Source organism: Equus caballus, chromosome 23 (genome assembly GCF_041296265.1).
Source record: "Equus caballus isolate H_3958 breed thoroughbred chromosome 23, TB-T2T, whole genome shotgun sequence".
In the NCBI taxonomy this organism is placed as follows: domain Eukaryota; kingdom Metazoa; phylum Chordata; class Mammalia; order Perissodactyla; family Equidae; genus Equus; species Equus caballus.
This window is the reverse complement of record NC_091706.1, coordinates 53,268,477-53,282,533: the sequence shown is the minus strand read 5'-3', so window position 1 is coordinate 53,282,533 and position 14,057 is coordinate 53,268,477. Positions and strand designations below refer to the sequence as shown.

Sequence of the window (14,057 nt, the reverse complement as noted above, 5' to 3'; positions counted from 1 at the left end):
CTCTGAAGATAAAGTCAAACATCTTTAACATAGTCAGTCATGGGGCCTCTTTCCATGTCTCCAGCCTCATTACATGCCACACTCCCATCTGTCAGTACAGTCCACCCACACTGGTCTTTTTCGCTTCTGCAAATTTGCCTTTCCTCCTGCAGGGCCACTCTCTATGCAGTTTTTTTTTACTCTGGGACATTTTTTTTTCCCTAAACATTGGCACCTGAGCTAACAACTGTTGCCAATCTTTCTTTTTTCTTCTTTCCCTGCTTTTTTATTTTCCTCCCCAAATTCCCCCAGCACATAGTTGTGTATTTTTAGTTGTAGGTCCTTCTAGTTGTGGCACATGGGACGCTGCCTCAATGTGGCCTGACAAGTGGTGCCATGTCTGTGCCCAGCAAAACCCTGGGCCATGGGAAGCAGAGCCCTCGAACTTAAACACTTGGCCACGGGGCTGACGCCATACTCTGGGAAATTTTTCTTCTGCAAGATGCTTAACAAACTCCTACTCATCCTTCAAGTCTCATACTTCCTATTAGTTCCCTAGGGAAAACTGAACGGTAGATTAAATGCACCACCCAGGATGCTCCCTCCTATGGCATCTTTTCTTCTGCTGTGTGGCCCAGATACCAAATGTAAATACGTTATAACTACTTCTTTAATGGCTATGTCCTTTGCTCCAGCGGAGCTCCATAAGGGCAGGACGACACATCTCACACTCAAGACTCTATCCCCAAGGCCAATGAATGAACGAATGAACTGCGCCACGTACTTTCACATTTAGATTGCAGAACTAGGACTTTGGGGAAGGTTTTCTTTTAAGAAAAAGAGCAGAGAAACGTCATATAAGAGATTTAATACATAAAAACATAATGTTTTATTAAAGAAGAGAATGTGAACATATTATTATATAAAAATAGAACGTTTAAATGCAAGTACCATAAAAATGAATAGGTAAATTAATGTAAATAGATAAATGAATAAATATTTTATAACATGAAGTTCAGCCACAGGGTACTAGTTACGTTTCTTCTACTTCTGGAAATGGTTGAACACAGATATGCTTAATATTACTGGTAGAGTATGTCAATTATGATTCAAATTATTTTATAGCTGAAGAAAACATAACAGTTTTGGAAAAGTCTGAGCAATTAAGAGCCTGACCTAGGACATCCGTCACTGAGAATCAGGTTCCTTCTTAACGTCCTGAGTTATCTTATGAGCTCGTGACGAAGAGAAAGCACCTCCATTCTTTGATTTGGTTTGGAAACCCAGGGTTTGGGTTTAGGTTTTAAGGATAAACAGACTCCAGAAGTTTTCTTTGATGACAATTTAATAACTAAAACAAAATGAAAATTTAGTAAAATGGAAAAGTGAAGAGGTTTTCTAAATTTTACTACGATAAAAGGCGAAGATCTTTTATATGAAACTATAAATATGATAAGACACAAGAATAAATAAATAAATATAGATAAATAAATTAATAAACAATAAAATAAAACATCAGGGCAGTCACTCTTAGGCACTGATGCTCCAGGACCTGAACATTTTTTACATATTCTTGCTTACTACAACTGACAAAATATTTGTTGAATTAAATTCAGTAAATTCTGTGAAGAAATAAGAGCCATTTGAAATGACAAAAAACATGTGCAAGGGTGGCTTGGCACATGAGGCAAGGAGAATCATTTCAAGGTGACCCCAGGTCTCCATCCTTCATTCCTAATCTTCCTTGCAGGTTTGCTGATGAAGAGAAGGATCTCATGATGTCCACTCTGACAATCTCCCAGGCACAGCCACTGTATTTCTTCTCTGTCAGGTACAGACGGATTCTCCTGAAGTACCTCTTCACGGCCAGTGTAGGGCCCACAGTTCCCAGGGCGGATTCTTCCTCTCCTGTCTGCTCATCCAAGCAGGTGTTGAGGTCTTCCAGCTGCTGATGGAGTCCCGTGAGGAGTCGGTCCAGCAGAGTCGTGTTCCAGGCAGCAGAGGAGCGCTCTGTGTGGAAGAGGTTGACGATCTGCTGGAGCATCTCCTGGAGGACAGACGTGGCCGGGCCTCTGGGAACTGCCTGCCATCCAGCTGCTCCTGGGGGAATTTGAAGTCTGTCCTGTGCTTCAGACAGGAAGGAGGAGAGATTGTCTCCATCTGGTGCAGAACTCTGAGGGTCTCCTGCTTTCTCAAGTCAAGGCTCGCAGGCAGGTCACAGCTCATGGAGGAGACGGGGCTGGAGGAGATCACCACCAGTGCCATCAGGGAAGAGACTGAGAAAGCCGTTGGTAAGTGCCAAGACGCAGCTCTTCTGGTTGAGACGGGAGATTGAGAGCTTTTGTCTAGCTTCTCTGAGGATCTTCTGTCTAGGTGCCTCTTAAATAGTCAGCACAAGAGTATTCATTTCTAAATTTTCCCCAGGTCTTTGTACTTCCCCATTTTGGACTTTCCTTTCTCTTCGAGAACCTGGAAAGTTGTCATTACCTTCGACTCTTTGTATATTCTTACAACTGAAGTGAAATTTATTCATTAAAAGCTGAGAAGTCCTAATTCAAGGAAATGCTTATCATCTCAGCAAAAACCAACTTTGAACTATTGATAGGGACATCTGGATCTTTCTCCCTGATGTTAAGAACAACTTTTAAGGAGGCTTTGCTAGGCTTCTTTTGTAAATCTTCTTTCTCCTCCCTTTAGATATCCCTCTTGGAAGTGTTGATCAGATGTGAAAGATACCTGATCTTTACAGGCATAGTTCTCACCTTATTCTCTGCTGCACAATATTTATTTTGTCAAATTTAGTTTTATTTACTCTATGTAATTGAGAACATCACCAAGTATTTACTCTGTGCCAATCATTACGTTGAGATCAGGCTATACCAAGATGGTGAAACCTCCATGTCTGCCCTCACATAGAGTAAAGTGCAACCACCACCACCGCCCAGATGTTCAAGTATTTGGAACATGTCTTTGCTGCTTCGTGGCAGACGGTTTGTCCCAGCCCAGGCCATTGTCCTAGCTTTGTCGAAGTCATGGCTAAGCAACACATTTTTTTTTTTTGCTATTTTTATCAAAGTTTAAAATTGCCTAATGTCAAAATTCTTACCTCTTCCTTTGTATTTCTCTTTTCACTTTGTAAAAGTTGTCCTAATACTCCTGCAATCTTTTCTATTTCCACTTTGAGGTTTGCTGCAAAAACAGGAAGAGAAAATGTAAGGGAAAAGAAGAGGCCACATAGTTCCTGATGATTTTCAAGACTCAGAACTTTCCTCTCTTTTTTAACGTTCCTAGAAAGTAAAAGTCAGCAGTGTGAAAAAGGAATGCACAAAGGAAATTGGAAAGTCAACACTGAAAATGAAAGAAAAGAAACGACATCTTCTTTATCGAAACAAAAAAATGTCACTTAACTACCCAAGTCAGGGAGTAAGAGCTCTACAGAGAGACAGGTTTCAAACCAGCCTGTGTGGGATTGTTGTAGCCGCAGGCAGGTGCAGAGGAGGGCAGCCGGCTCTTGAAGGCAGGCTGTTACCTGAAGGGCTAGTTTTCAGCTTTGCTAAATCAGAGAATCTGTTCATTGATTTCTTTTTCGGTGAGAGGTTAGCTATTCCCTGAAGGCTAGTAAATGTTAGTCATTTGGACAGGACACTCCCTGTCATGTGGACACATGCTCATGTTCACATAAGCGATGAGATTAGAAATAAAAGTGTTTATTAGTGAGCTGAGAATTCAAGGAAGGGAAGCAGATCGTCTCAGGGCAGCTTCCATCCAGTTCCCAAACTTCGACAGGTTACGTTTCTCCATTGTGGGAACAGCTGACAGATAGTGCGTGCCCATTTTGTCAGGCATCGTTATGGTACGCTACATCATCACAACACAACAACGCAGTGAAATAGTTACGACCATCATTTCCGTATAACAGAGGAGAAACCTGACGTGCCTAAGATCACATGGCAAGTGTCAGCTGGAGCTGTGACATGACCCCAGGCCTAGCCCCACAGTCCACTGCCCCAGCCAATAGCTTGGCTGTCTCCTCCGACAACATTCTTCTTGTCTTAGAGAAACACTCAGCAGGTTCTTACTCTCCAATTCCCATTGTTCCTAGTCGCCGAAAATGCATTCGTGCATTCTAGACACATTACAACACACTTGAAGGGGCTATAGCTGCCTTTCCACTTGCTAAGCTCCAGTCCTGCCTTTCACGTGATGTGTTTGTTGAGTTCTACTGTTTCTTTGAAACTTCCTGTTCCCACCTGAGATATTTTCATAAATTATCCAGGAGGTTAAAGTATCCACTTAAAATTTACTCTTACTATCTTTGTTTTAAGACGAATCCCGTTTTCTGACACGGTCCCCAGGTTTTATGTCTACTCCCTCATTGGAACATCTAGTCATTTGTGTACTTGCTGTGGGACAGAGAGCCCTCTGTGTACCTCCTCTGTGACAGGCACCTTGCTGGACACTGGGATACCGCGCTACTGTCCTCAGGGAGCTTACAGTCTGTCAGGGTAGTTAGATGTTAAACAAATAATTAGACGGGTTACTCAATTACGGGTGTACAGAGTGTAGCTAAAGGAGAATGCTTAAGGTCAATGAGGAGTAACGTGAAGGCGGAACAGTATAGCGCAAAATACCACTTCCGAAATAAATCACAGCTTTTAGCAAGTTATGAAACCCCTCTGAGTTTTCAGTTTCCTTATTTGCAAAATGTAAATAATTATAGTAATTATCTCACCAGGAAGCTGTGAAGATTAAATGAAATAATGTTTGTGAAACACTTTGCTGACAGCCTGTGCGTAATTGAAGATTGCTGCCATTAATATCATTAAAATACTCTGTGTGTTACCGATTCAATGAAGACATGTGATGGTCAGCTTTGAACACCATTGCAGCCCCGTTATCCCTGAGTATGAGGTAGGACAGCACTTGCCAATGCAATACCCAAGGAGATGAGGTGATCTGCATTACTGCACAATGACCGAGGCCGAGTTTTCAGTGGGGAAGGTCCTACTTGGTAGAGAACAGAGAGAATCACACACAGGCAAACTTGAACCTTGTAGGGAAACCAGCACCCAGCAGAGTGCCCAGCAGACCATAAGTTCACCTTATTTATTTTTGACAAATCTTATCTGCAAACCAATGCCTTCAGTGAGTTTAAGATATCTTTAAGATAAAGATATCTTAACTTCAGATCTGAAATTTTTTAAAGAAGGAGGAAAAGTGTAAATAATGAAAAACTAAGGAAAACCCAAATCTTCTCTTTTAAAAGCACTTTTATATATCCTGATGGCATGGAAAAGCCACCCATTATCGTATGAATGTTTCTTCCTTCTCCTACTTTCTCAAGGCTTTTCCACTGAAGACCAATCGAGGAGGTGTGAAAACTATCTTACAATACTGTGTAGATACGGTGTGGTTTGGAGTGCCCCATCAAGTCAACAAGTACACATTTTTAATTGACTTCGTTAAAAAAAAAATAGAAAGGGAAAGGAAAGGACAAAAAACTGGAAAAACCCAGAAAATGAAAGTGTCTATACTCACTATGTAAAAGGCACTCAGCACCCAAAGTCCTCAGAGCTCGCTGAGACTCCCCCTCAGGCAGCCCTGCAGAGCCCTCCAGCTGCCCAATGGCCCTCCCAGTCTCTGTGCTGCTGGCCCTGGTGATGCTGGGCTCCTGCCCTGCCTGCCCTCTGGGCTGTGACCCGCCTCTGAGACAGGGCAATCAGGAAACCATCACACTTCTGAGTCAAATGGAGAGAATCTCCACTCTGTTGTGTCTGAAGGACAGGGCTGACTTCCGATTTCCTCAGATACTTGTGGATGGGGACCAGCTTGGGAAGACACAAGCCACAGCTGTGCTGCATGAGATGCTCCAGCACACCTTCCATCTCTTCAGCACCACTGGCTCCCGTGCCGCTTGGGATGAGACCCTCCTGGACAAATTCCTCCTTGGCCTTTATCAGCAGCTGGATGACCTGGAGACATGTTTGGGGAAGGAGACGAAGGCGGAACAGTCAGCCCTGGGAAGTGAGAACTCCACACTGGCTGTGAAGAGGTACTTCCGAAGAATCAGTCTGTATCTGAAAGAGAAAGACTACAGCGGCTGCGCCTGGGAGGTCGTCAGGGTGGAAATCAGAAGGTGCTTGCTCTTCATGAACAAGCTCACCGGAAAACTCAGCCAATAAAACCTCAGGAAAACTAGAAACAGTTCATCTGCTAGACTAAATGGCTGTTTCCTGAGACTCAAAGTGCAAGCTTCATCTCTACTTTTATGCCAGATGAAAAATAAGTCATAGGAAATATATGGGATTATTATAAAATTATATCGTGTTATAATTTACAAGTTGTTCAGGACAGAGAAATCCACAAAACACTTTTGTAATTTTTATAATTTGTTTACTTATTTGAACTATTTATGCTGTTTATAGTATTTATATATTTATTGTTCATACAACACTTGTTTAGTATTCTATTTTGTCCATGGCTAATGTTCATTTTTAAGTTACGAGAAATAAAAGCAATTTTTAAAAAGTAATTTTGCTTGCACACACTTTTTGAATAAAAACTTAACCCTTTATGATCCCTTAAGTAACCTAAGCAAAGTTCCTGAATGAAGAGAGAATAGGGGCAGCCCAGCATGGGCCACAGCACCATGGACGTTTTGAGAAGAGATTGGATGTGACTCCCAAGACAGGGCTTAGAAATGGAAGGAAGATCTGAGGAGAACGCCCCAGGGCATCGACACCATTACCTGCTTGGGGCCTCCAACAGCGGGAGATGCATCAAGGTTTACACATGAACCATACAAGCTATCGGAAGTCCATCCATACATGTGGACACTGGAGAATCGTGGAGAAGGCTGAGGAAGGGAGGGTCAGTAAGCTTTCTACACTTCACAGGTCTTGAAGTCTCATTTCTTATTCTTTATTCTATACATTTCAACCACAAAATTGAAGAAAGTATCCCTCTAAACAAAATTAACTTCCTCATAATTTACCTTGGAACGCCATTTTTTTCCCAAAATACATTCTTGTTCATTAGTTTATTTGACTCTCAAAACTCTCCACGACAATTGGTTTTTAATATTTTTTATCATCACTATTCTTATTCACTTAACAAATATCATTTGAGCTCCTACACTGTACTATATAGTAGGTGTGATGCTCCGTGCGAGAGTAAAAAGTTGAATAAGACCTTACTCTGTACTCAAGTTGTTTATAGTCTTCTAGAGATCTGGCCTAAGGAGAAGAAAACTGAGGTTATCAAGTGGTATATCTCTGAAAAATGAAGTGAATTGACACAGCACCTCTCAGGTTCATAATCAGTAGTATTCAAGCTGAAAATGGATTCTGGTTAGTGTATGGCATAATTTTTCAGCCAAATGCTGATTAGGTGGGAGGAGATACCAGGAAGCAAATGACCATTCGTCAGACGGCAAGGAGATACCAAAGAACCAAAGGATAGGGGTCGGTAACTTTTAATATGGTTAATTGTTGATGATTACCCCATAAAAGTGAAGGACACAAGACATCCAAATTGGCAAGGAAGAAATTCGACTCTCTATTCAGAGATGATGTCATCTGATTATAAAAAATAACTAAAGAACACACAAAACTGTTAGAGCTAATAAACGAATTCAGTCAAGTTGTAAGATAAAAGATCAACATTCCAAAACTAGTTTGTATTTCTATATACTAGCAATGAACCATCCCAAAAGGAAATTAAGAAAAAATATTTCATATACAATAACATCAAAAAGAATCAAATTCTTAGGAATAAAGTTAACTAAGGGGGTATAAGAATTTAACTGAAAACTACAAAATATAGCTGAAATAAATTAAAGAATACTGTATTTGTCAGCTCAGGCTGCCATAACAAGACACCACTAACTGGGTGCCTAAACAACAGAAATTATTTTCTCACAGTTCTGGGAGCTAGAAGTTCAAGATTAAAGTGTCATCAGTGTTGGCTTCTGGGGAGGCCTCTCTTCCTGACTTATAGAGAGCTGCCTTCTTGCTGTGTCCTCACATAAGCTTTCCTCTGTGAGCACAAGAGAGAGATCTCTGGAGTCTCTCCTCTCCTTCTGAGGACACCAAACCTATCAGATTAGGGCCTCACACTTATAACTTTATTTAGCTTTATACTTCCTTAAAGGCTCTATCTCCAAATATAGCCACAACACAGACTAAGACTTCAGCATGTAAATTTTGGGGTGATACAATTCAGTCCATAACAAAGACCCAAATAAATGAAAGAACATCCCATATTTATGGATTGGAAGATTTAAGTTTGTTTAGAAGGCAGTACTGCTCAGAGCAATCCACAGATTCAGTGCAATCCCTAGGGAAATCACAATAGCCAGTTTTGCAGAAATGAAAAACCCAATTGTAAAATTCATATGGAATTGCAAGGGACTCCAATGGCCTAAACGATCTTGAAAAATAAGAGCAAAGTTGGAAGGCTCACATTTCTGATTTCAAAACACACTACACACTGCGGTTACGAAAACTGTGTGATACAGGCACAAAGGGAGACAACTAGACCAACTGAGTAGAATTAGGAATCCAGAACGAGCCTATACATCTATGTCAATTGATTTTTGACAAAGATATCAAGACCATTAAATGTGGAAAGAATAGTCTCTTCAACAAATGGTGCTGAGACAACTGGATATTCACATTGCAAAAGAATAAACTTGGATCCCAACCTCACACCACATAGAAAAACATCCACACTGGATCAAAGATATAAATGTATGAGCTAATCTAAAATATTCTTAGAAGAGAACATAGAGATAAATCTCCATGACCTTGGGTTTGCCAATGGATTCTTGGATAAGACACTAAAAGCATAAGCAATGAAATTTGAAAAATGGAGAAACCGGACTTCATCAAAGTTAAAATCTTTGGTGCATCAAGGACTCTATCCTGAAAGAGGACTCTATCCTGAAAGGCAATCTACAGAATGGGGGAAATATTTGAAATCATATATCCATAGGGGTCTAATATGCAGAATAGGTAAAGAACTCTTACAACTCAACAATAAAAAGGCAAACAACCTAATGTGGTTGGACACACAAATGGACAAAGACCCTGAATACATGTTCAAGATGGGCCCCTGAAGATACACAAATGACCAACAAAAACATGAAAAGATGATCAACATCATTAGTCATTAGAGAAATGCAAATCAAAACCACAATGAGATACCATTTCTCACCCACTAAGTCTGTTATAATCAAATAAATGGAAAATAGCAAGTGTTGAGGAGGAGGTAGAGAAATCGGAAACCTCAGACATTGTGGTGAGAACGTAAAATGTTTCAGCTTCTGTGGAAACATTTGGTGGTTCTTCAAAGTCAAGCATAAAATTTCCATATGTTCCCCACTTTCACTTCTAGGTATATACCACAAAGGAATCAAAAATGAGTATTCAAATACTTGTGTACAAATGTTCTCAGCAGCCCTATTCATGATAGCTGAAAAGTGGAATCAACCCTAATGCCCATTGGTGGAACTAAGGATAAGCAAATGGTGGTATATCCATACAATGGAATATTATTCAGCCAAACAAAAGAATGAAGTACTGATACACGCTGCTACAGGAATGAAACTTGAAATCATTATGGAAAGTGATGGAAGCCAGACACAATAGGTCTCTAATTGTATGATTCCATTTTTATGAACTATGCAGAATGTAAAGTCATAGAGATAGTAAGCAGACTGTGTTTCCCAGGGGCCTGGCAGGGAGGAGGGAAAGGGGAGTGACAACTGCTTCGTGTGTATGAAGCTTCCCTTTGGGGTGATAACAATGTTCTGAGACTAGATAATGGCGATGGGTGCATGCCATTATGAAAGTATTAAATGCCACTGAATCACACACTTTAAAATGGTTGGTTGATCTAGATGATCTTTTATTCGTCTAACCATTTCCCATGTTCATGTCTTCCCCAAAGATTGTAAGTTCCTTAAGGGCAAGGAAATACCAGATCCTTTTAACCAAAATCATCTAGTCCCGAACTTTGAGCAGAGGAACTCTCAAATCATTGCTGAGTAATTGGTGCTTTAGAGTGGTGATTACGACTTCTCCTTTCGTAATTTCTCATTCTGTTTGCAGGGCAGTGCAGAGAGGTCCTAAAGATTGTTCGGAAAAGTAAAGAATTAAATCCGTATAAACAGTACTTGTGTTGACATAGTAATTAGTGTTTTTAGGAATACTGTCATAGTTCTAATTTTCTCTAGTCTTGTCTTGTCCTTTGGACGTTGATTTCTTGCAAACAGGAACTCTTCTCATCCTCTCCCACAGTTAACTGCAGGACCTTGGACAAGTGTCCTGAACTTTCTGTGGCTCAATTTTCCCAGCCGTATTAGGGGGTTAATAACAGTACTTCACCTCAGAAACTTATGAGATTAAATGAGTAATGAGTGTAAAATGCCTGGCACATACGAGTCATTCAGATGTGAGATATTTGTTACTGCTGTAATTAACTGTACCCATAGTAGTTACTTAGTAAATAATTATTCACCTCTGAGTTTGTTATAGTAATTATATGAAGAAATTCAGATGCCTCTTGATCTTTGATGAACTCCTCTATATTTCAGGAGCTGGGGAGAAAGACCCGGTCAAAAATACAGAGAAGTTGACGGAACGTACCATGTCTCAAAAGCCAAAGGACAAGACTTTGGTGGGATAAAAGGGTGTTACAAGTCTTGCATACATAACAGTAAGAACAATAACAAAAAATCAAACCTAGTTTAAAAATGGGCAAAGGACTTGAACAGACGCTTCTCCAGAAGACATAAATGGCCAACAAGGACATGAAAAGACGCTCAACGTCACTAATCATTAGGGAAATGAAAATCAAAACCACAATCAGATACCACCTCACACTCTTTAGCGTGGCTACTATAAAAAAAAGCATTGGCGAGGATGTGGAGAAATGGGACCCCTTGTGCTCTGTTGGGGAAAATTGTAAAATGTAAAATTTTTTCCACAATGGATAAAAGTACGGTGGTTCCTCAAAAAATTACAAATGGAATACCATATGATCCAGTAATTCCACTTTTGGGTATATACCCCCCAAAAAAGTAAAAAGCTCACCCTTGGCCTCTCAGAGGATCCCCCTGAATCCCACATTGCTAATAATTTAATGTATATGCTTCTAGACATTTTCCCATGTATTTAGTATATTTACACATGCGGAAAATTTAGCGTATATTATGTAAATATTATTATTCCGTGTATATCAAGCTTTTTTTACTTAATAATAGATCTTAGAGCTTTTTCTCCATTAGTTCATAAAAATCTACTGCATTCATTTTAATCGCTGTATTCATGTATAAATTCAATGCATTCCTAATCAAGACTTCAACCAGATTTTTGGTTTTTTAGTTTTAGTTTTTTTAAAGATTGGCACCTGAGCTAACATTTGTTGCCCATCTTCTTTTTTCTTTTTTTTTCTTCTTCTCCCAAAAGCCTCCCAGCACATAGTTGTATATTCTAGCCGGAGGTGTCTTCTGGCTCTGCTGTGTGGGACGCCGCCCCAGAATCGCTGGATGAGCGGTGCTAGGTCCACCACCAGGATCAGAACGAGCAAAACAGTGGGCTGCTGGGGCAAAGCCCGAACTTAACCACTCAGCCACGGGGCCAAGCTCTCAAGAAAATTTTTAGAGGAAACTTGACAAGCTGACGATAAAATATATCAAGAAGAAATAACTTACAAGAAAATCTGAGAAAGGAAGAAATATAGAGATGAACTTGACTTGTCAAATATCAAACGATCCTCTAGGGCTATAGAAATTAAAACCAAGTGGCATTGTTGGAAGAATAGACAAGGAGATCCAAAAAGCAGAATACACGTTGAGGATAAGACAATTTAATTAGTGGAACTTTGCACATAATTAAAAGTGGCATTTCAAACCAGCTGGAAAAGTGGGTGTTGGGCAATTAGCTTCCCGTTTGAAAAACAGCATGGTCCCTGTGTCTTATTCTTACAGGTTCTCCAGCCACTTTAGGCCTAAGTCTAGAATCAAAGTGGGGATGGTGAGACAAATAAAGCTCGATAGAGTCATATGACACAATTCCAAACAATGAGATTTGCGGGGAATCTGTTGGGGTCTTCTCGAGAGGATTTTAGCTCATATTCCTCTCTTCTTACTGGGGACGCCCTTGTAGGGATGTGATGCTTGGGGCTGGTGTAGCTGTCCTGTGCCCATCAGCAAGAGACCAAGAGAGTCCCGAGATGCACGTCCAGCACACTCACAGCTTTGACCTGCTGATTGAACCCTACAACCGTCACCCTACAGCCTTCCACATTGGGATAGGCACCTGCCTTCATTACTTTAGCCTCTATTAACGGAGTTGTCTGTTACTTATAACAGAAAGCATTCCTGATAGATAAAATAATATTGATCAGATTTAAGCTCTTTCTTCAAGCCTCACTAGGCTTAGGTCAGCTTTTTAATTAAAGCAGAGTCCGGGGGCACCTGTTGAGATTAGTGTTTGGATTTCCTCCTTGTTACATATTAACATGGTGAATTACATGAACAGATTTTCTTTCTTGAATTTTCATAATCTTCCACGAAAACTCCAGTTATTTAAGCATAATACACCTTTGGATTTGATTTGCTAATTGTTAACATGGTATTTTTATCTTCATGTTTATAGGTAAGAATGTCGTATGATTTTCTCTTCTGACTTTGTTATCAAGGTTGTAACAGCCTTGTAAAATAAATTGAATACTTTTCCATCTCTTCCCATGCCCTCCTAAAACAGGAACTAAATGTTTTACCGAATAGTTTTACGATGTACTTTCCAACTTGGCTGTCTCTTTAAGGCATACCAGTGAAGACCGATATTGCTCTTCAAAGTCTTTTTTTTTTATTAAGTATTTTATTTTTTTCCTTTTTCTCCCCAAAGCCCTTTGGTACATAGTTGTATATTCTTCGTTGTGGGTCCTTCTACTTATGGCATGTGGGACGCTGCCTCAGCATAGTTTGATGAGCAGTGCCATGTCCGCACCCAGGATTCGAACCAATGAAGCACTGGGCCACCTGCAGCAGAGCGTGCGAACTTAAGCACTCGGCCACGGGGACACTCCCTTCTCTTCAAAGACTTTTGATGTTGGATTTCTATGCTTTTGGATGCAACGCTGCAGAAAAGAGACTAAGAAGTAGCAGGCAGACCCTCAGGCCTTGAGGCTAAACATGGCTAAAACAATATTTAAGTTTTCTCAAAACAGTTTATCTTCTATTTTGAATTTGACTTTCTTTCCTTTGTCCACATGGCCTATTAATGTGCTCATGGGTAGAGCAGGTGCTCCAATTCTTGTCAAGAGAACTTACGAAAAGAACTCTGAACACATAGTGCTGAGACAACCCCTTGCAATTTGACAGTCAGAAGCTCATAAAGCACATATTCCTAGCACATTATTTATTCAGTAAACAATACTTAAGTTCCTACCAGGGCTACACACTGTGCTAATGACTGTGGATGCGAAGTTCAGACTCAGAAAGTCTAATCTCCTGGAGGAGACAGATGAAATAAACTACCAAGTACAGAAAAGAATGGTAGGTGTTCTAATGGAAGTGCTGTATTTGCAAAGAGCCATGGGCACGGGGGGTGGTAAATGAAGAGACACCAAATCATTGGTACTTTAGAACCAATAGATGGATATGGAAAGGCGTGAATAGAATTGGACAAGGGGAGAACGGCCAGAGATGTGCAGGCCATTTGGAAGCAAGAGCTAAATCAAAGAGTTGGCAAAATTGGACATTTTATAAAACTGAGAAATGAATAACAAATAAGAGCTTGGAACAAGATCAAGTTTCCCTCCTTACAACAGTTCTAGAAATGAGAGATCGGAAAGTGACACCATTCCCTGAATGTTTCTGCTAAAACTTGGAGCCCAATGTTTTCGAATAAAATGGTTAAATTTCTTAACAGAGGAAAGGAAAAGAGACCTCGCTGTGTCCAGTTTCCTTATCTGTAAGATTAAGATAATCCTAGGACCACCTCATAAAACTGCGGTGAGGATTGCTGTAATTTCTGTAACATGCTCAGAATGGCACCTGGCCCTGAGTA

General features: G+C 40.3%; 1 protein-coding gene and 1 pseudogene across 1 annotated transcript; one reads left to right on the top strand and one right to left on the bottom strand.

The window, feature by feature from the left end:
* Positions 1 to 1,681: 1,681 nt before the first annotated feature.
* LOC100064579 (interferon omega-1-like) lies at positions 1,682 to 3,825 on the bottom strand (annotated as a pseudogene).
* A 1,778-nt stretch (positions 3,826 to 5,603) lies between these two features.
* On the top strand, positions 5,604 to 6,161 carry LOC100064551 (interferon alpha-2-like). Its single transcript, XM_001916512.4, has one exon. The coding sequence runs from the start codon at positions 5,604 to 5,606 to the stop codon at positions 6,159 to 6,161; it is 558 nt and encodes a 185-aa protein (XP_001916547.2).
* The last annotated feature ends 7,896 nt before the right edge of the window (positions 6,162 to 14,057 follow it).